The sequence below is a fragment of the Bombus fervidus genome, chromosome 12 (genome assembly GCF_041682495.2).
Source record: "Bombus fervidus isolate BK054 chromosome 12, iyBomFerv1, whole genome shotgun sequence".
NCBI lineage: Eukaryota > Metazoa > Arthropoda > Insecta > Hymenoptera > Apidae > Bombus > Bombus fervidus.
Window position 1 is genome coordinate 6,296,361 of NC_091528.1, and position 22,986 is coordinate 6,319,346.

Below are 22,986 nucleotides of genomic sequence, written 5' to 3' on the forward strand. Positions count from 1 at the left end.
AAATCAAGCTCATGTATACATATATAGGATTTAAGAAAGAATATAGATTTTATTAATCCCAAAGGAATCTAAAATTTCTCACAAATAATAATAAAAATTTCTCACTTAATATGTCAAATCACAAAAATCTTAGGTTAGATGAGACGAGGAGGTTCCAAAGGAATTTAATATCCCTTATCACATGTTATCATAATAATATTTTATTCAAATATTGAGTCACAAAGCGTTAGAATCTTGAATCTTCTTTCCATCTGAAGAAGTCTCAATAGTCCGTTCCGAAGGTCGTGATTCAAATTTTATACTCGATATATCGCATCACAAAACTCTTAGGTTAGACGAGATGACAAAGTCTCAAAGGAATTTCAAATCCTTTACCACGAATTATAGTAAATTTTTTAATTGCTATATCACAATCATAAAAACATCAGAATCCTACATCTTCTTTTTATTCTAGGTTAAACGAGACGAATCCCAATAGTCCTTTATCGAAAGTCGTACTTAAAATGATACGCTCGATATATCGAATCACGAAACGCCAGAATCTTGGATTTTTTCATTTTAGGTTAAATGAGATCTATATACATATAGATATACGATTTCAGAAAGAATATAGATTTTACGAAAGAGCATTGCAACCTTTACGAAAACGAACGCTCTCGTGGACATGAAAGACGCGGTGGCGGCGTTTTAACTGGTGATAAGTGCGCGACACTGAAGTAAGGTGTAAAGTGTCGACTTACTAACTCTCGACAGCGTGCAGGTTACGCGACCGCGAAGTCTGGTTCCTCGTGTCGTTGTAAGGAACTATCGTGTTTTCTAAAAGCGATCACGTTACCAAAGGTCGCTCGAATTACCAGAAAGTCCCGGTCAGAGGATGGACGTTCAATCGGATGCTTCCCACTAACTTTACTGTTGTCCCATTATTCTTCACCATTCTCGGTAAATCCTCTAACAAAAACATGTTTTCAGATAGTTCGAAGTTATCCAAGAAATACGATATTTTCTTCGCATCTTTCGAGATTTCGACACCACGCACTGCACCATGGGTAACGCCGCTTTAAATTCAGACAACGTTCAACCAAAGAACTTGTGAACTTTATTGTAATTACTTAACTCTAACCTATAACACCTAATTGTCGATGACACGATGTAGTCGATGAATCACTGTCGTTAAGATATTTCTTGGATTTTCACGGAGAAACAACCGACCACTCGAACAATCGTGGACTGAGAGCCTCTTTAGACAAGCGACTCAGAGTAGCCAACCGCGTGGCCAGACACGAGGACGTAAACAAAGCGTGAAAGACGATTGGCCGAGACGATGGCTGACCATTCAGGTATGCCACATCGTCCGGCGAAGACTCTTGTGGTCTGCATTTGTCATAAACTACCGGAAACATAACGCGAAACATTCTTTTATATAAATGAAATAAACACTGAACCTATCACAGATTGTTGCTTCAGAAGCAATTTCTTATTATTAATCGGGAAATAAAGTTGAACAATCAACAGTTTCGAAGGGAGTTTCTAAAATTTTAGTAAAAGTTTAAAACGTTTAACGAGGACCTCGATCGGTATCTTCTCCTTCAAATTGAATAGTTAAGTCGAACGGCCTGGAAAGATGCTTCTCAAATACTATTGAAAGTTTAAAACAAAGTCCTCTTCTTCGAACTCAACTCGAACAGTTTCAAATGGAGTCACCCAAATTCTAATTGCGATCTAAAACAAAGAGCTGGACGATGTTCCCTTTTCCAAACGAAGCTGTTAATTCTCAAATGTACCTTTAATATTCACAATATATCCTCGAGTATTCGGTATCACTCAATTCAACTCTCTAGAAGATTATTCGGATCATCAACTTCTGTACTACGTTCAAACACCAACATGAAGACGCTTCCTTCACTTTCACTTTATTGTTTACATGCCCGATGTCCAGTTAGAATCCCGACGATAATCGTACACCGTTACACTTGTTACAAGTCGTGTGTCACGTGCCGTGCAGAAAATTCGCGAAAGCGACTCGAGTCGAGGTGATCACAGGTTCTAAGTCGTTTAGTAAAGAACCTCGCAGGTTAAATGCTAGCCAGGTAGTCGGAGGCGCGCACTAACGTCGGAATCTCGTGTTACGTGCCACAATAGCCGAGAACACGTGAAAGGCCCCCCGGATGTCACGAAATTCACGAGGCTCGTGCACCTTTCTTAGTGGGAGCGTTGCTCCCTTCTTGCCGCCAGTGGTGGGGATAACCGGTTTCTTCTTCACACATCCTCGAGTTGCTACTAAACGGGCCTGACGATTGGTCGAGACGAGACGAGGTTCAGGGACGTAACTAATGTTGGTCTCCGGTTACGATAGATGAGAAAGTTGCGACGATTAGAAGGATATTGATAAGCGACGTGAAATAAAAATTATTATTGTACAATGTGTAGAATTATAGATATCGTGGTTGGAAGATTTGATTATGATATTTAGTTATTTAGATATGTATATACCGTCGTAGTATAGTAGTGGAGCTATTTCGGATAATTGCGTTATTAATAAATTTCCTTGTATTTTCTTGTATATTTTTTTTTTCAGATGTTTGATGATAAAATAAATAAAATATTGGCTGTAGATTTTATAAGTGACCGGTCGAATTGTGGAGACTTTAAAATTATAATAAGGAAATCTATAATTTATAAATTTGTAACGACTATTTACCAATATTATCCACCTAATCTTTGGATAAGTAGTTTTTATAGATTCTTTTTATTTTCCTGAGACGTTAATCCTTTAGATTACCATTCTTTTAAAACCTATGAATTTTTTCTTCCCTCAGACTTTTCACCTCTAAAATTCGTAAAAGATGAATCACTACTGTAATGTGTCTTAATCTATAGTGTAGTAGTATACATCGTATCTTTGCTCCTTTAGTAAGACAAGCCACAGTATTTTCTTGATTAAACAATATTCAGTGGAACATTTTTCAATTATGTTTCCAAAGATTTAAAAGAAATTTTCGAAATGTCCATGCAGATTTACGTAAATGGTTTCTTTTGTAGGAACGCCATCGAACTGGTCTTGTCGTTCGTTTAAACAAGATTACTTGCTTTTTTTTGGAAAACTTGTCGCAGCCAAAGTGAGCCGGGCGAAATTTAACTTTCACGTCCGTCGTAATAAATGCATTCATTAGTGTACTCAAGATGATTAGGCGAAGTAGGAACAAGTGGAGCGTCGATGCGAAATTCACGAAACGAAATAATAGCGTGGCGTTTCTGGAGTTTCGTTTCGAATTGGCGGCATTTCCCAGCGGCGGGAAACTACTCATCGCGAAATTGCTCCTCGAGGACGAAGTCGTCTGTGAAACTATAGTAAAATTGAACTGTCATAACCACGCTCTGCTTGACCAACATGTAAGTACAAATATCAAAAGCTGTACAATTATTGCATCGCCGATTGTTTCTTAAGCCCCTTGTGATCTTGCAGTTGCTCACAAACGTATTTCCAACGCTTGTACGGATCTTCTACGAATAAACGATTTCCTGACTTTTGCGTTATTCGGTAGCTAGAAGAAAGTATCGCTCGAGATATAAGTTCATTCACTTCTCACTAACGTCTACATCTAAAGGAATATTCTAAAAATTGTTTGGGAATATAAAAATACGCGTAAATAATATTTTTCAGGAAAGATATAATAGAGGAATAGGATAATTAATCAAGACACTGCATAAGGATATGATACTGACGTAGGATAATTGATTAAATAAATTTTATGAGAATATAATAACATTTGCTGCGCTCTTTTTAAATTTACATAATTTAAAAATATTCAAAGCTATGGCAAAAATATATATTTAATTAAAAAGAAAAAATTGCGCAATATGGAATTAATTTCTCTTTTGTGTCTTCATTTACAATTGTTGATTTTAATTACCGTGGAACAATGGAAATATTGTTCTTAAACATCCATTAAATAATAATGATAGCAAGAAGCAATCGAACGATCAATGTCATAGTTTGCTATTTCCATTAAAATATTTGCCGCCGTCTACTAATTACATGTCGCCAAAGCTCGATTAATTGGAATAATTGAGCAAGTTAATCGAACTTCTCGAACAATCAACGAAGAATATAACTTGCTACGTAACTTCTCTAGGACTATAATGCGAAAGGCATTCGAACTTTTCAACTAACGTCGTTAGCTACGACGTTCTATCTCTCCAATTGACGTTTCACGCTGACGTCGCATATCAAAGAGCATGTAGCAACGGATCAACGATTCGATCATTCAGCGCTGCGATTTAAACGGCAATTAACATGTACGTGAACGTAGAAATGTAATTAAAAGCAATCAAGTTATCGATCAAACGAAAAAGGGTCTCTTCGAAAGCCCTGCGCGCAGGATAAAATTATAAAATATCTAAAGAATAACCTTTCACCGATTGCATAATTTTCTTGTATGGATAAAGAGACAGAGAAGTAGGAAGAGAAACATAATTCGTGTTCACCGATACGTTTGGTAATATTTATGGACTACTTATGTCTACTTCCATCTTCTACGTCCCACGCTTCGCATTTGAAAATTTATGGGAAGATTCTCACGTAGAAATACCACTCTACTGTAATGAATCTTGAAAATGGAATTTCGAATTTCCCACGCGCCTCCATATAAGTGGCAATTAACATGTACCTACGTGGAAGTGAAATATGATAAAATATAATCCAGCTACCAATCAAAGGAATGAAACTTAAAAGTATAAAATCTCCACAGAATAGCGTTCACTATTTTCTGGAAGGAAAACAGAGAAAGAGAACGAAATCCTTTTTACCAATACATTTCGTAATATTTATCGACAGTGTACTCCGTGCTTGGCGTAACAAAATTTATGGAAAGATTCTCGCTGAGAAACACCATTCTCCTAGAATAAATCTTCAAAGGGTAGAAATGGAACTTCGATCACACCTCTTTCAATATCAAGACGTGATAGATCAATTTCATGTTCGATTTGGTTCAGTAACAAAAAAGAAAGAAAAAGAAGACGAAAAAAAAAAAAAGAAAGAAACGCTGAATCAGTACCAAAAGTATAACACTCACCTAACACTGCCCGGTGACCTTTCACCCTCCTGCCGATATTCGGTGAGACGAGGCTGAGTCTGTCACTTCTTGCACCTAACAGGGGGCTGGGACTCCTTCTTGGTGGTGGTTGATCAGCGAAAAGCCCATAGCTGCTTCCCGCGTTGACAGCATTGCTGGTACTGACAGTTCCCACCCCTCCGGCAATGCTCCATTCTGCCACACTGTCGATCGAGCTGCTTCTTGGAAGGCAGGAGCTCGTTGCGCTGCAGTCTCGTCTGTTGATCAGATAGAATTTTCGGCTAAATTTGGTACAGAGTTAATGAAGTAATTATAACGACTCACGAAAGTGATTTCGACGATGATAAAAGCTTCTTATATGTGAAATACATTAAGAAATATTGCTTATTAGAATTGGCTATGAAAATAATGTACAGTTATATATAACACGATAATAACATGTAATTATTATTTATGAAATATATTATTCCGTACTAACAATTTTCCATCATACTCGTAACATCTATTCTACTCTATTCTATGATACACATTTATATTTCTCCATGGCTGTTGTTAAATATAAGTCCATTTTGTAAAATTACAGTGTACTTTTATACGTCTGATTTTATAAACTTTCTTTTCTTTGCCACTGTACGTATGTTGCACGGTGCCATGACTCGATAGTCCATGACTAGAAAGTTGTCTTGCGATTTCACGCGTACCACGAAGAATGTGTTGATTACGTAAAATTTGTCATCGACGATCGAATTAATAATGCTGTACTATGCGAGATTATCGATAAACCGGTTTACACGCTATTCCGGGGACCGATATATTAAATTTACGAAGTTTCCTGAGAGGACTTGTGCACTTAATCTTCACCCTATGGCTCGATCGTTTAAAACCACCCCTGTGCCATTGTATTCTAACCTTTGGCACGCGCTATTAGGTCCATATTACGACACGTTGCTACCGCAACGGGAGAACTTTAATCGTGTTTATTCAGAACTGCACCACGTCGATAATATTAATTCCGCCCAATCAGCGTACAGTCTCCTTCCTGTTATTTTCTTCCTTTTTATTTTATACTCCCGGCAGAGTTAACTTCTCGACATTTACCAGCCCCCGCTTCAACGTTGCATGCATTAAAGCTGATAAAATCACTTCTACGACATTATCTTCGCCCCCCTAATTCGACTTCGCTTTTAGTACAGCCATATCCGACATACGTCTAATTACTCTCGAAATAACGCACTTACGCGAAAACTAGCAAACCTCGAAAGAAAAAAGACGATCTTCGAATGAAAATGATCGTTTCACGCTGTTCCAATTACCTGCGAAACAGTTTCCCTTGTATTTTAGTCGTTAAAGAAATTTATACGTATTTTCTATTATTTTTCTTTTCTTTTTTTCTTTCGTATTACATTAACAGCTTTCTAATTGTCCTAAATACGCCTCTATTTAGAATTTCATTGCGTGCCTAAATGTACATACTATGATGATTAGTGAGATGATTAATGGATACGTTGCTATGTATACTTTAAGAAATTGTTACCGTGTCTGAATTTTACAACAGAAACTTTTCCCAAAGGAACATCAGGGAATATTCATAGGTATCGTTAGTAGACGATTAGCGTCACTATTTTCACTAAAATACAAAATTAAGATCCTAATTTTCAGAGGGAACAATTATAATATAGGCTAAAAAGGCATTACACCTTAGACCTAAGCACTAGATTCAAGTAGAATCAAACGTATTATAAACATTTATTAATCATGTCATAGTACTACGCCAGATAAATTTACTTGAAATTCTCTACGAGAATTGATTGTAAATTAAACGCAAATAAAAAATATATTGTTATATTATATATAATATAAAAAGTTTTTTCGTTTCATAAGAAAATAATAGATGCGCAACGTGTTCCATTTATCTTATTTCATCGAATTAAGTACGATCCAGTTTGTTCTATTGGAAAGTTGTGCATCTATTATTTCCCCCTAAAACGAAAGAAACTTTTCCGACAACCTAATATATTATAACGAAAAATTAGTGTCTGAATAAAATTAAACGTTAATTTTGCCAATCTTTAAAATCTAAGAATCTCTATGTGTATCTTCAATAATTGCAACAGCGATCTTGCCATCTTGACTAGTCTGGTAAATTTCCAACGTACGTAAATCATTGAAATCTACAAAAAAACTTTTACACAAAGCATCGTTCCACGTCCGTAATAATAGTACGAGATTTCTTCTTGTCGGCCAACGAAAGATCCGCAAGAAAACAGTTTCCCATGGACGTTTATTCATCTCGTAGCCAGCCGGTATATGCAAACACGAGCTTCCTTTATTTCTACGTCTCGACGATTCGCCGGCTTTTTTCCTCGTTTTATTCGTCTCTGAGCGTGCAAACAAGGGGGGACGGGGAAAGATAAGTAACGTTAATAACCTAAGGAAACTGATTTGAATTCCTTGCGCTGGCGAGTTACCTCTGCCGGCAGACGCGACTTTTCGTTCGCATTTTTCACCACCTCCTGAGAATTCTGCCTCGAACGCGAGCTGCCTGATCTTTGGGAATCGTGGCAATTGCACGTTTTCGCGAGCAGCACTCAACCGCTGCTGAAATATTATGCTCGCTACGAAAATAGAGAATATACGAGGCGCACGAGCAATGGCCATAAAGTTGTACAGGTAAAAAGCTTTTGATTATCCCTTGTAAAAAGCTTCCTTGTTTTCTGCCCCTTTGAAAAGTATTCTTGGAACTACGAATTTTCCCCGACATCGATGCATAGAAGCACCGATCCTTCTACGAATCCATTTTACAAAGCACAGGTACGCCGACAAAAATAACGCGGCGATTCATGTGATCGTCAATTAGAAATTTCATACGTTCGTTGCTAGTAACGCGCGTGTTTCGAGGAAATTCATCGTACGATTAAACAAAATAATGTGCCAATATATTGCAACAGTCCTTGTTAAATAAGAGAGCCTTTGATTGAGGAAACGTGTAATTTTAAGATTATTCATTCGTTTTTATACTTCTTTTCTTTGGCTGGACATAAAATGTACAATATTTCGTCATTTTTCCATTGTTACATCAAAGCTCGATAACGACGTAAAACGAGTATCATTGTGTCGAGTAAAATTCAATTCAGCACTCGAAGCGTAAATTACACCGTCCCTCTTCCATCTGTAGTAACAAAAAAAGAAAAAAAAAAAAACAAAGTAGAGAAGCGAGCAAACTTTTTAATATTCCTCTCTTTTACGAGCAAGAAGCGAGTGATTAAAAGAAGGTAGCTACTTTGACTACGTCGTTACCTAGCACTAATTAATTCAGATGTTTGTGATTCGCGAAAGAAAACTGCGATATCCTCCGTTTTTAATCTTCGTTCTTTCAGGGGAAAAAACAAGTCCGCTACGTGCGATATTTGACCAAATTGCACCTCTAAATTACAAGCTTCTAATTTATCCTCGCCAAACTTTATCTCCGTTATATTCTCAGCTTGTCGACTTAAATAAAACAAACAAATCCGCCAGAGGCGGACACGTTGGCCCCCGTTTCGCTTCAGTTTCCTTATTTCCTCTTTTTTCTTTCTTACTTTTCCTTTTTTTTTTTTTCTTCTCCTACTTCACACCGTCGTCGAGCTGGTTTTTTCGAGAAAGCGACAACTGAATTTCCTGTTGCCGCTGTCAAGACCACCGCTTTCTGCCTTGTATCTTCAATTATAAAATAAAGGACGCTCGTTTTCGCGTTCAATTTCTCTGTCCTCTGAATCACTTGTAGTTTAGAAGGAAAGCAGATTACACGGATGGGGAAAACATCGTGGAGCGTGGAAAAACTAGAGAAAATTGTAGAGAGATCCTTGAACCATTAAATCTCGAAATTGTCTTTCGCTTTTATTTTCCTACTGGAAGGTCATATGCACCAGTCTCTTTTCGATGCTCGTTGCTGGAAATCCAGCAAAGTCTCTCTCTCTCTCTCCTCTCTCTTTACACGTCTACAATTTACCCACGCAAATTACGCGGCGATGACTTGAAATTACCCACAGTCGGTGGCATTTCGAGTACAGAAGTTTGCTTCAATCCTCGTCACTACGCAGGAAAAACATCGGTTAGTTGTGGCACAGCTATGATTTACGCCAATTTACCGACCTTCGTGCCACGCATACGTGTAATGAGTGCATTAAGTGGCTCGTTAGCCAATCAGACTGCAGAGAAACCTCGCTTTCTCGGTTTGACTAGTTGATTCCTACTTTTTTCGATGGCTTAATGAATTGGATTTTCAACGAAGTCAACTCGCCGAATATTATTCTGCTCTCGAAGTTTCATCTAAAGCCACGTTGGTCGTATTTCAGAAGAGAAAAAGAATGTTCCAGTCTCTTTAATTCTTATGCAGTAGATTCGTAAACATTTCTCGACAAAACGTTCGTTGTATCCTACAATCGTCGTGTCGATCTGAATCGCATCGTCGCAGAGAAATTATATCCAATCGAATCACCAAATTAAAGAACCGACGATCATTTTGCAAGAAAACACATTAATCTGGATATAGTGAACGATGCATTCTGAACTATATTTTGTAAATCACAAAAAAACGTACGATGAAAAAAAGAAATAACCATCAGGATATTTTTAAATAATCGCTTTACTAATAAGAATACGAAGATCGAAACGGTATGACAGAACTTTTTTTTTTAAACTAATCAAATAGAACGATGGAACGAATCTTGCTTCAAAGAATCGAGAAATTTAACAGCAGTTGTTCTCCTTCTCGCCAACTCCTCGAAAAATGAATTGCAAGACGAAACCGAATTACAAATGTTTCGAATGAATTTGGCGTACGATTTGCAAGTGGTATTGTTCGATGATTTAATTAAGAACATTTCGCGAATCGTTGCACGAGCTGGAACTTCGTCGTTACGATTTATTCCTCTGATATCTGATCGAACAACATGAATTTCGTTGCATCGCGTTGTTCCGAGGAAACTTGCCAACTATAAATAATTTTCAACGCCAGCAGAGACTAGATAATTGCTTTCCTTCTTGGCTCGGGGATAAGGTTTCAGACTTGATGGCCAAGGAAAGGTCAGACACAAGAGAAGATAACGTTAACTGTGATAAAAAACCACCTACTCGGACGAGTTAGATTCGACTATATTTCCTCTATGCAAGTTGATGCGGCTTTAAGATTAAATATATTGTTCCTTCGGGAAATAAAAGAACAAAGAATATATAGAAGATATATAGGAGACATAAAGAACACAGAGACAAGAAGATATTTTAGAAAAATCGATCCTCGAGAGAATCATTAATATTTTTACGAACAAGAGTTCGTGAAAATTTCACGATAATAAACCGATAAGGTGTTAATTATCAACGTCTATCTGTCGGGGGTAAAGTACGATGTAACAAATCGTAGAAAGAGAGAAACGAACGCAAGTAGAAGAAGTTGTTCGTGGCCAGACACGGCAGGGAAGATCTGATTAGCTGCTATTATGTTCTTTTATATCTTTCTTTGTTCGATGATAAATTACATTTTTACAATAAATGCCGGAAAGATATAAATGGTGAGAAACGTACTAATAACTTCTCCTTGATGTACAATTATTTTCTAGTTAACATCGAAATAAGAAAATAATGCCTTGCTAGTTCCAAGAGAGACGAAATTATTTTTTAAACTTAAACACACAGGATGCTGTACACTTTTCATCACGAGACTTCATCAACGCGTATTCTTCGTGTATTGTGCGTTCTAAAAGAAGAAGGGGATCGTATGGATTCTCATATGAGTAGAGTGAACTTTGAAAGAAGTACTCGTATATCAAACAAGAATTAATCTACACAGTATGCTTAAGAAAGAACATGATTGACGATACATTTGTAGTGTCGTCGATCGACGAGGGGCTTGGGGGATGTCGTGCGAATTATAAACAAGCGGTTGCTGAGTATGTGCGTGGTGGGGCTAAGACAAAAGATATGAGGCTAAGACAAAAGACAAGGGGTTGCTGAGGAACATAAACGAATTAACAGCAGTATGAGTTGAGAAGCCAGAGAGTGCGAATTGCGTTGTCGAGATAGTGTTGTTAGCGTTGTTGAGAGAGAGTTGAATTGACGAAAGTTGTTAATTAATTATCTAGTTGTCTTAATTATAATACGTTGTTGCGATTAGTTCATGTTAAATAACCATCGTTTACTGTTTAATCAACATCTATTTAATCCATTTATTATAAATAAACTAATCATAATAGTTTACGATACTACACATTAGTTTACACTTTACTATTTTTATGGAATACTAGTATGAAACTAATACAATATTGGTATTTATAGATGCGTTTAAATAGAACTTTAAGAGCAATAACGTTTGATAAATAATATTTGCGTCATAATTTAAAAAGATGAAAAAATTCTGATATTTTTCAGGCAAAGTGGTAAATAAAAAATATTTGTTGTAAACTGATATAATCAAAATTCAACTTCAGACAATAATAAATTCAATTTTTAATCACTGTCAATCTCGTATTGACAGGGTCGCTATTATTAATACCTGATCATTACATTGATTGTTATAATTTATTTCTGTCTTCTATTATAATAACCCCAAGCTCCCTTCGTATCATTTTTATTCCGACTTTTTAATAGAACTTCCACCGATCTATCTATAATAAACACTCTAATCCGATACTTCTAAAATATACTAATAAAGTTTCGTAAAAAAAGAAAAAGAAACTGCAAGTTCCTTGTAGCCCAAAAAATCAAACAAACAGAAAAGTTTAATATACGAAAAACTTTATTCCGCTGGATCACAGCGAAACAATCGCTGGAATATCAAATTTATCCGAATCGCGGTTAGTCGACAGCTTAAAACCGGCGATGCACGGCTAAGTATTCTTCTCGTCCATAAGCTTTCGAATTCGCGGCAATATCGCGTTGCGTGCTTTGTTTCCCCGAGCTGGTCGTCTAGGTTCGACGAGAACCGGGTCGCATCCATTTGCAAATTAAACTTCTACACCCTGGCGGATTGTTCCGCGCGAGCAAAGCAAAGTCTTGCGAAAATATTCCAACCACTTATCGTGGAAAATTTTTCTATATATATTTACGTGTTTTACACGAAGCCTTTTTTAAACTTCATTAGCTCTTAACGAAGCAGGACTATTGGGATTATGTTGGCGAAATTTGAAAACGATCGGAGAATGTAAAGCGAAGCCACATGATGTTCGTACACGCAAGAATTTGATCCATTTATCGTGGAAAATCTTTGTGAATATATCGTACACGTTACACGAAACATTTTCAAATTCTATTAACGTTCTAACGAGACACTGGGGTCATTGTGATTATATTGGCCAAATTTGAAAGCACTTTGGAAATGTACGCAGAAGTCACAAGATATTTATGGGTGCAAGTATTTGAAACACTTAACGTGAAGAATTTTTATGAATGCATTGTATTATAGAAAGAATTCTGAACCGACATTAACATTCTAACGAGACACTGCTGCCACAAATATGTTGGACAAACTTGAAAGCAATTCGACAACGCATATAAAAGTCACAAGACAGTTGCGCCTATCGCGATGATACGTCGAGTGGAAAATTAATTTTACAACAGGAATACAACATAGTTAAACATTGGAAATAATAGCACTGGAAATATCGAAGCTTATCGATACAACAATCATTATCCTTCGATTGGATAATAGTGGAATTAAATAGCAATATTAGAATAATAGAATTATAATTGACTAATAACTGCTTTTAGATAGAATTATCAATCTAACGATAACTATTTTAATACTTCAATTTACTTACATTACAATACATTTGCACTAAATACCTCGTAATTTCTATATACATTTTCCGAATCGTTTCAAATGTAATCAATACGATCACGACGGTGGTTATAACGTTAATTAAATTCTGTCTCATTATAATATTAATGAAATTTCACAACGTTCCATATAAAGTGTTCACAAAACATTTTCATAAGCGTTGAAATACTTTCATCAGCTACTGTACATCCCTTTTTCTTCCTCGTACGTTCCGTTCTCTATGAACCTGCATGTTTTTCCGTCACCTGTCACGCGATAGATCTCTGTTCTTGTTTTCATCGGCGTGCTATTCACGAACTCTATGTATCCACGGATTTTAAAATAATGTCTATCGATCGTTGGAGGGCACGTCGATGCGTTTCACGGGGATAACGCTACTTTGTTAAGGGAGCACGAGGGTGACTCGACGTCGGCCATGTAATTTTAACGGAGGAGAAGCTGGGTCGTTTCTCGGGGAAAAGCTATTGTCTCGTTTGGGGATGGCTTTTCTTTAGAGGCTCGAACTAGCCCGTTTTCCCTTCGATGAGAGATAACAATGATTTGTCGAGAGATACCGGCAATTTCCAACAGAATAAAAGCGAGAGGTGGCCCAAGTTAAGTTTCGGATGAGCTCGTTTGTCCGGAATAAGGACTTGGCTGGATCATTTTTGTCCCTTCATTTACTTGGGCGGTACGAGAGATGCAGTTATTCATTTTAATTAACGCTTTTAGCGATGAGTGCTCTTTGCGCTAGTGTTATGTTACGTGCATGTGATATTGGTTTTACGAAGCTTCCTATTAGCTACAGAGTTTTCTGTCGTCCATCTCGCAAGACAAACTGATCGGTTCCACCTTTTGTACATTTCGTTTTATTCCATTTCATAAGCACGCGATTAACGTTCAGTCGTCAGCAACGAAGTACTTATTTCCATGAATTCATTTACCGCGAGAAAATTACATAAAACATAGATTACGTATGATCATAATCGTTTATAGTAAATCATAATTATCCAAGGTAAATTTAAGATGTATGTCGAGTTTCTGGAGTCGATCGGCTCCTGGACGGTTCAATTATTCATCGCATCGACGAAGAACTTGTTATAAATCACATGTGTATTCGTCGTTAAGAAAATAATATAAAAGAATATTCAGGCATGGCGAATAATTAGAATATTCGTCTGATTTTCGTACAGGCCTTCCATTTCGAAAGAAACGTTAGGTTGAAAATATTGCGTTGAAAACTACATTGGAAATATAAATTTGCCATTGGAAGAATTTCAGAGACCATATCCACTGTTCTACGTGTCCACCTTTCAATGTATAGACAAGTTCAATTCTAAGATTCGAAACTTACAGAACCTGTAGCTCAGTCATTCGTAAAGTGCGCTATTAAATACTATTTAAATTATCTCGATTAAACGTACGATATTTGAAAATTATACGATACTGCACTAAGAATATCATTACGCCACTATCATTTTCCATACGCGCCACCGATATTATCGTCCGCTGTAATTCCACCAAACCAACTAACTTTACTGTCTCGCTAAATTAACGTGAATCAATCATTCGATACCGCAAAAGCGGAGTTGAACGTAACCGATGAATTTATCAGTGCCGATTCAGTGGAAACTCAGGACCTTGCAACTAGGAATCCTCCGCTTGCCGGCGAACCATCCGGTAAAAGCGATTCAATGTCTGCGTATCAACTTCGATGTTGCGAAAAGTAATAACTTGTACGTAATTTGTTGCGAAACAAGTCTTGTTCCGATAAAAGTTCGTTGAAGGACGCTTCCGGAGTAGTCGAAGCTATCCGCTCTGTGGCAATGGTCTCGGACCAATTTCTTTTTTCTTTTTTTTTTTTTTTGGTTTCTTCCTCTTCTTTCTCCTCCTCGTCATACTTCCTTTCTCGGGTCTCCTCAGCGACGTCCTGTATTTTAAGAATTTGACGATGGCCGATTTCGTGACATACCTTTCCCAGGAGAGCCTTCGTGGAATTTCATCGCTTGGAGTGAAGCTTGGCCTCTGGTTCAAGAGCCTCGCCAATCTGGTCAAAGGTTGAGAACCGCCGATGCTGGAGGTACTCAGCCTGCCGCTTCTCGTCGAGTGTTCCTTTGAGGATTCTCGCGTTGGTCCGGAGTCCGAGACGCGACGTTCTACGAATAAATAAAGAGAAAGGGTTGAGAGGGATTATTATAAAAAGAGAAAAAGAAAAAGGGGTGAATAAGAAAACTGATTACGAGATGTCAGCATGGAATTTATGATATTTCTAGTTGACTCGATGGTATCAGCCAAGTGGCTATTGATCCCTTTTATGATGGAAGGCCCTTGAGACTGTTACGCTAGGATTTCGATTATCAGAGCACCGATTAGTGGAACGACTTATGCAAAATTTTGGGGATAAGGAGAAAGAGAGTTTCTAGAAAGCGAGAAGGAATGAAATAAGTTCACGTTGTAAGACGCTGGTAGGAAATTTACCTTATTTTAGGCTGACTCGTTATCATTAGATAACGCATGCTAGGCAAATCGAGACATTAAATAAATATATATCGCGATACAATTTATTTGTATTAAATTTTACGGATTTGAAATTAATAAATTCGATCTCATCGATTTATACGATAGAAAACTCTCCAAATTCCTGTGATAGAATCTCCATCATCGGAACGCCGATTAGCAGAACGATCAATTTACGGAAGACTTGCGAATAGATAAAGAAAGAGAGGAAGGAAAAGAAAATGATTACGAGATGACGGTAGGGAATTTACGTTATTTTTCCGCCGACTTGCCACCGTTAGATCTTCATGGAAACGTACCGCTTTCATCGTACAAGGTATCGTAGTAAGCTCGTATATAGTAGAATTTGGATTACCATAATACCGATTAATGGCACGATCGATTATCGGAATATCGATTTATGACAAATTTGACGATAGCTCTTTGTAAGGAAGACCAGAGTACAGGAATAAAAATGGAAAGAAATCGAACAGCTCAAAAGCAAGTGCACGATAATGTACTAATGTATTCCAAGTAGCGATTTTTCCTAAAGAAGATTTTTACTATTGCAACGAATGCAATTCCACGGATTAGGGATTTCAAGCAAGACGATTTCAAGTAAGACGATTGATCACCTCGTTTTGAATAAACCCTCGATATTTTACCTATCGTGTCGTCTGTGAACGATATCCTCGGTGTTAGTAGCTTGGTGCAGTGGGAAACGGCACTGCCACGTTTCGTCGATGTTCCACTCTCCGGAACCGATAAACCCGCTGACGCTGCTGTAATCATTAGCAAAGCGTTGTATTCTTTAAGCGGTAAATAGCGCCAATAGGAAGCCAAGTAGAAAGCGTGTTTAATCAATCGATAATTATTTAATTAACATACCGTTGTAACGGGCATCGATCTGTGCTTGAAGGATGCTCAAACCAGGTGCGACTATGGCTGGCAAAGTTCTGGAACGCAAGAGGGGTGCTGGACGTCCTCCAGGACCTCGCGCACCTCTGCTTTCCGTCTTGCATTCTACCGTGGGGATGCTAAAAACAAACACACGATATCATTGTAGCGTTTTCGCAATCTCGCGGTATTTTTTTATGTAATACGTGGTAAGCAAACTTTCTGTCAGGATGTTTCGTGGAATTTAAATATGGAAATATTTAGCGATGAAACATTAATAATGTTAATAAGATCGTAATTTCGAAACTTGGAATATTATTTGGTCGTTATTAATTGCGACGTTTTGGGCGAAATATTATTTTTGCCATGTTTGAAATGCGAGTTATTACTTGCTTATACCAGTCGTAATATATTAATATCATGTAGTTATTATTATCAAGTTTGACGATTCTGCGAAATATTATTTTCATCATAGTTGGAGATTAAACTATAACCTTTCAGTTATTACGTGTGTTTATCCTACTTGAAAATTTTAATATCATTTAGCTATTATTATTAACGTCGACGTTTCCTCGAAACATTATTTTTACCATATTTCGAAATTAAATTATTAGTAGTTCGCTATTACTTGTTCATCTCACTTGGAAACTTTAATGTCTTTTAGTTATCTTTCTTTCTAGTTATTTTCTTTTAATTATTTTTATCATAATTTTTGGAAATTGAATTATTAATTGTTTGTTATTCACCGTTTTGATATGTACGAGTTTTTATCGTACAATTTCTGCCAGCGTGAAGAGACGTAGGAGGCAGTTTCGACAGCGATACAAAGTTATAATTACGTACACTATACGATAAGAGCACAATGGAACATAACGAAATAGAGTTCAATCTCTACAATTCAAGGAATAATCCATGCATTAACCTCGCAATACAATAGCAGAGGAAAGAAAGTTTCAAGTTGTTAGATAATGTATTTCGTGTATGTTCATATATCAACAACTTCTGTATCAGTAATTTCCCATCACATTGCCGACAGTCATCTATTTTACAGTATAATGTGTGTCATATCTATTCACTGCTGCAGTGTGAAAACGATTGTAATTCTTAAAACTATAATATCTTTCGTACCACTAAAATTTATGCTTCGCCACTTATTCTCCACATCTACATACATTTTACAACATCTTTCACTCACTTCGACCAAACTACGCTCTCAAATTCCACTTTCTCTTTCTCTATTCACGTATTCCTAGCGACTTTGTGTCTAACAACGCGTGTAACCACCATAGCAAAACCATGAGTACGGCATATAAGGAAATTCTAATTTTCTAAATCGTTTTTTTCCAAATTTCCCACACTGTAAACAAGTTAATAATTATTTTCATCCTGTTTAAGAGATTCCCAGCTCTCTACTTCCCTTTCCAAGCTTTTGGAAGACTGATCTATAGCGAAGAAGAGAAAAATCAAGCTGAAGCATAGAGACTTTTTACGTGCTAGGACTACGGTAATTCGAGAAAAAGGCTCAGTGGCAACGACCTGAGGTAACCCTTGGAACGAACGAAGGAAGCCGGGTGACACGAGATCAGGATTACGGATCCTAGCTCGCAGGAAGTTCATCTACCGGTCGACCACTTTGTCTCCTCCGCAAACCAACGACTTCCTTTTATCATCCCCCCTCCCTTGCCCCCGATAATTACGCCGATGCGTACAAAAGCAACGAGCCAGCTTAACAATGGGGTCCCCTGTGTTTCAACGATTGAACAGAAATTTATTAAGCGGACGAAGAAGAGTATTAGAAGAAGTTGAGAAATCAATTCTGGAAAGACGATCGTTCCACCTTGCCCATTTACAGTCGATCTTCGACATCGGGAAATTGGACGAAATCGCTATGAAATTAATTTTCGTCGCTGACTTTGGTGACGTGATTTTATTTTTTATACCGGTTCGTTTCTGTGGTAATTGTAAATTAGCAGAAATACTTTGTAGGCGATTTTTAATCGCTATATAGATGTTTGATGAACAAAATAGCAATAGTTTATAATTTAGTATTTAATTTGGTCGGTATATCCGTCTTTTTTTAATTTCGCTGAATAGAGTAGGGTTATTTAAAAAACTGTCGCAAATAATACTAAGTAGCTGTTTCAGGTTTATATTAAAATTGGATCTAAATTCAATGTAAAACTCACGTTGAATTTTCTCATTTTTATTTAGAGATTCGTTTAGTGTGCGAGCAAGCGTCGATATCGGTAAAATATTTTAAAAAGCGTGACGAACGATCTTAAGCGTTTTTCCTTTTATCGCGCGTTGATATTATACGTTAAAATCAAATGTAAAGCTAAAGCTGATACGGAAATTGAGAAACTATCGAGTAAAAGCAACGAACTAAATATTTATATTGATCTAAGGCGACTACCAAGTTCCATTTATAAATTTTATTCTTTACTCGTTGTCTTTTGTTATTTGAATTTATTTTGCACAAACATTAAGTAGAACTTTATTTATTTAATTATTATATAATTAATTTTAGATTAAATTTAGGTTTACTTCCAATGCAAAATTAAAAATATGAACTTACAATCGTTTGCAATGCTTTCTAAATATATTTTTCCTTTCTTTAAACATATTTTACTTATACTTTCTATTTATATTTAAATAACCCTTTTGCGACATATCGAAGCTGAGACAAATCCAAGATAAACTAAATCGTAAAAGAAATTCACAAACTTTATGCTTAATAGCACACGTAGGACAGATTTTTCTCCCTCTATAGTTAAACTTATTCTTCTAATTTTACTGCTTTATGTTATCGATTCTTTTTATTCGAATAGATGCTCATTTAACGACTTACCTTCAGTGTCGAATTTTTCATAATACACGTGAGATGATCTTCTCTTTTTCAACCGATTCTTCCATTTAATTTTATATTAATCCTTCTGACTGAATAAAAACTCGAATATTACGTCCGTCGTACTTTGGAAGATAAATGCGTCGCGTGGTTTTAATCGTCATATACAAACTTTACGCGTTTACGTCTGAATCGCTCGACGATCGAGACGACAATAACGAGACGAGCGTTATAACGACGAGCGGTTGTGGCGCATTACATAAGGACGACCATGACAACAACAGGTGTCGCGATTACACTAATTTTGTGTTTACCCTGTTAAGGGTAATATAAGAAATTTTTGAAAACAATGGTACGATTATACAACGATGAACGTTGTATGATTGATTAAATAAAATAATAATACCATAGTAAGTTACGCACAAAGACGATATTTTTCAACCAAATTCAATATATATATTGTATATATTTATTATATATATTTGTGTATGTATTTATACACGCATTAGTAGCAGCCCTGCTAGTAATTAAATACTCACTAACTTCCAAACTATCAAAAAATGTAGCCAAGCATAATGGAGTTGGGACAGTACCTTTGCCAATATCCTTGTCTACACCTTTATTTATCAAATCTTCAATCATTTGTTTATCATTATATATAGCAGCAACATGTAACACTGAAATGTTAAGCCTGCTAATAAGTGTTTGATCATCGCGAGTGTTAACCAACGTTGCATCTTGCTTTAGCAAGAAGTCATAAACATCACGGTTGTAGTTTATAACATATATATATATACATTGGTTTCTTAATTTGCTTTAGACACTTTGTTTATTTTTTTTTTAATTAAAATACAATGTACGCGGTAGTTTTTATGCGCGATCTTAATTTACACGGCCAGAAAGTTGTTCTACAAATTTTAAAAGTAACAAGTGTATGGAGGAATTTATTATATGTTGAAACGCGTCAGTGCTATATGAGACGAGGATAAAAGTACATTACGTTGTGCTATTCATCATACGCGTACATGTCTCTCCTTTAGAAAATTAATTAATTTTTGAGCGAAAATAAATTTTCATTTTAAGCCACAGATAATTATTTATATTGCATTTGCGTGAAGAAACGAACAATATAATTCCGTGTACTATATTTCATTCCTTTTATCGTTAAATTTATTGTTAAAATTATTAATCACTTCCAGGTTGAAGAATCTATCAATCAAATATTTTCGACTGTGTTAAATAAAAATCCGACAATTATCAATTTTTATTGTAAAACGAAACAAAAACAGTCTTTTTTCTATCAATTTCCATTTATGTGCTATATGACAGATCGCTTCTCCCGGAGAATTTCTTCTCGTTGTTCGTACTCCACAGACACTTTTGCTACAAATTTTCAAATATTTTGGTCTCAAAAAATCATGGGCCACATAAAAAGCAAGTTTTGTGTAACACACGTAATACATTCACGAATATTTTCCAAAGGTTTTCAGATATTTTCACGAGTTACGGTACAGAGGGAAAAGGGAAAAAATGCGGGGGAATTGTTTTCCACAGAAAATTTACGAGTATCCCGAGACACTTGGGGGCTGTCAGAAGAATTTACTTCGAGATCAAAGTTATACGACGAGAACGACGATTATCGTGGGATTACAGCGGAGAAACCTCGTTTTTAAAGCAAACGCGTATACAAGTTTCTCGCCGCTCTCAACATCGTCCGATTAATTTTCAGAATCGTTTAACGGAAAGTAAATTCAACTTTCGAGATTTGCCGCGAAACTTCTCCTCAAAGCTCTCAGAATTTCCACTTTAAGGGGTGTTTTCGACTGTTGGACGAAAAACTAGCGGCCAACGTCTTGGTGAACTGCGTTTTGAGTCGAAAACACGAATCCCCCTAGACATTTTCCAAACTTAAAGTACATCAACTCGATAGGTTTGCCTGTCAGCTACAAGCTTCCTAAGCACGAAACTCCAAATCGCGCCGATGATCTCACGTTCGTATGGAATTTCCCCATACTTTTCTGATTTTTATTATTATCGTTATTGTTATTATTCGTATTATAATCGTATTATGTTATTATTTTCTCACTTATTTATTCTTTTACGCAATTATGGAAAACTTAGAGGTGCAAAATTGCACGAAATGCACGTAATATATAAAATGATAAAAACATATATAAAATGTCCAAGGTAAAGTGTATTTTGTAATAGCTGGTAGGTAAAACAATTTTCTACCAAGATTCTACGTTTTCAGTTATATTCTCGAAAATATGAATTCGCAGAAAAATCCTGTTCAACGTCTTAATTTCTTTATAGAAATTGATAACCTTTCGACTTGGAACGCGATTGATTTTTCTTGACGAAGCTCTATTCTTTGAATATGAGTAATACCTAATATACAATTAGCAAAAAGTTAAACAAATCCACTTTGAGTCGCACAATTTGCCATTTTCTACTTTATGAAACTTCACTACATTGCGAAGCTAAAAGAACTTTTTCTTATTATTAAACATCTTCTTAAGACGAAGTCTGACAATAAAAATATTAAATGTAAAAGTTTCCTCTCTTTCCCCGTAAAATATGAATCTGTCAAGGTTACTATAGATTTCTTATTAGAAAAAAGGAAGACAACCTATCAAGGTAACCTTTTCGAGGAAATTCCTGAAAATTCCAGATATTTTATCCAACTGTTTTTCTTTTTTCATTGCAGTCCGCGTGTCTGCAATCTACCGCACAATAATAATAATCAGCACAGACGGTGATAACTTAAATCGACACGAATGTGAGTTCACCCAGCGGTGTATCACCGTGATGTTATTTTGCTTATGTCGTTAAATCCGTACGGTGGATGTAAAAAGTGATGTCTCTCTGATCTTTCGTATTCTTCTCTAACGTACAGTAATTTTGTGGCCAGATCGTTGCAGTGATTCTGCAGCCGTTGTTTATGCAACTTGCCGTGTCTGCCAATCTTTTCTGTTACAGTGGCTAATACTGGTTTCTTTATTTGTTTGCTTGTATGGGATGTACCAATCTTCGTTCAAAAAGCCTCTCAACTTTTTATTTTGCCATCTGTCTATTGATTTTGTATTGGAGTCGGAGGCTAGAATGCCCCATAATTGGCAGGCATACGTCCATATCGGTTCGAGAACAGTTCTATACATCAGCAGTTTGTTCTAGTTTGCCAGCCACCTGTGATTTTTTGCCAATCAATCAACCGTCACAGAGTTCCCTACATCTTTCGTCTAATTGTTCTGCTCTTTCAGTAAACAGATATATAGTTTCCACTATATCTTCTCTACGATATATTAAACAGTCAACTGTGTTTAACGAGTATACACGTCGAACAAAAACTGTATCTCGGTGCGCTTGCCGTGTATACTCATCGTCGCTTGCATTTATCTAACCACTCCATGACCTAACCCAATGAGAGACTTCTGAAACGAAATTAACTATTTCATAAATAATAATTTATAAATATAATGTGTTCGTATAACCTTTTTAATAAAAGAGATCGCGATAGGAAATTTTACGGTATCCACCTACTTCTTATTGGTTCATAGTTTAAACGAATAAAATTAGAAAAATTATATTTTACGCGAAAAATGAAGAAAAAGAAAAAAATCAATCTTCTATCATAACTTTTAAATAAACAGACTTTTGCAAAACAGCCTAAGTAGCCATAAGTTTGCCGCTTAAAAACAAATCATCTTTCTATACATCTCTCTTCTCCTATGTGACTCCGACATACTGAGAAAGATACGTTTTTCATCCCTCGCTTCGAGGGCTGCTTTCATCCTTCAAAATATGTATGATCACCGATGAGAAACACGTTGAATTTCACTCCATGAATTTCATCAAAATCTAGTTATTATTACTTATTTTATTTTTAT

General features: G+C 36.3%; 2 protein-coding genes across 8 annotated transcripts in view; both read right to left on the reverse strand.

The window, feature by feature from the left end:
- The window catches only part of Wake (ankyrin repeat and fibronectin type III domain containing protein wide awake), a 191,227-nt gene that overhangs the window by 52,559 nt on the left and 115,682 nt on the right, over positions 1 to 22,986 (reverse strand). For 4 of the 6 annotated variants that reach the window (XM_072014367.1, XM_072014362.1, XM_072014364.1 and 1 more), the window contains 4 exons: positions 16,246 to 16,394; positions 16,023 to 16,139; positions 14,834 to 15,017; positions 5,073 to 5,329 (listed from right to left, as the gene is read on the reverse strand). In XM_072014367.1, the coding sequence (XP_071870468.1) occupies positions 5,073 to 5,329; positions 14,834 to 15,017; positions 16,023 to 16,139; positions 16,246 to 16,394 (707 nt within the window). The remainder of the gene's footprint in view (positions 1 to 5,072; positions 5,330 to 14,833; positions 15,018 to 16,022; positions 16,140 to 16,245; positions 16,395 to 22,986) is intronic. The other 2 variants (XM_072014363.1, XM_072014366.1) reach the window with 2 other exon arrangements.
- Positions 1 to 22,986, reverse strand: part of Hrs (Hepatocyte growth factor regulated tyrosine kinase substrate) — a 163,212-nt gene that overhangs the window by 12,303 nt on the left and 127,923 nt on the right. The window lies entirely within an intron of this gene.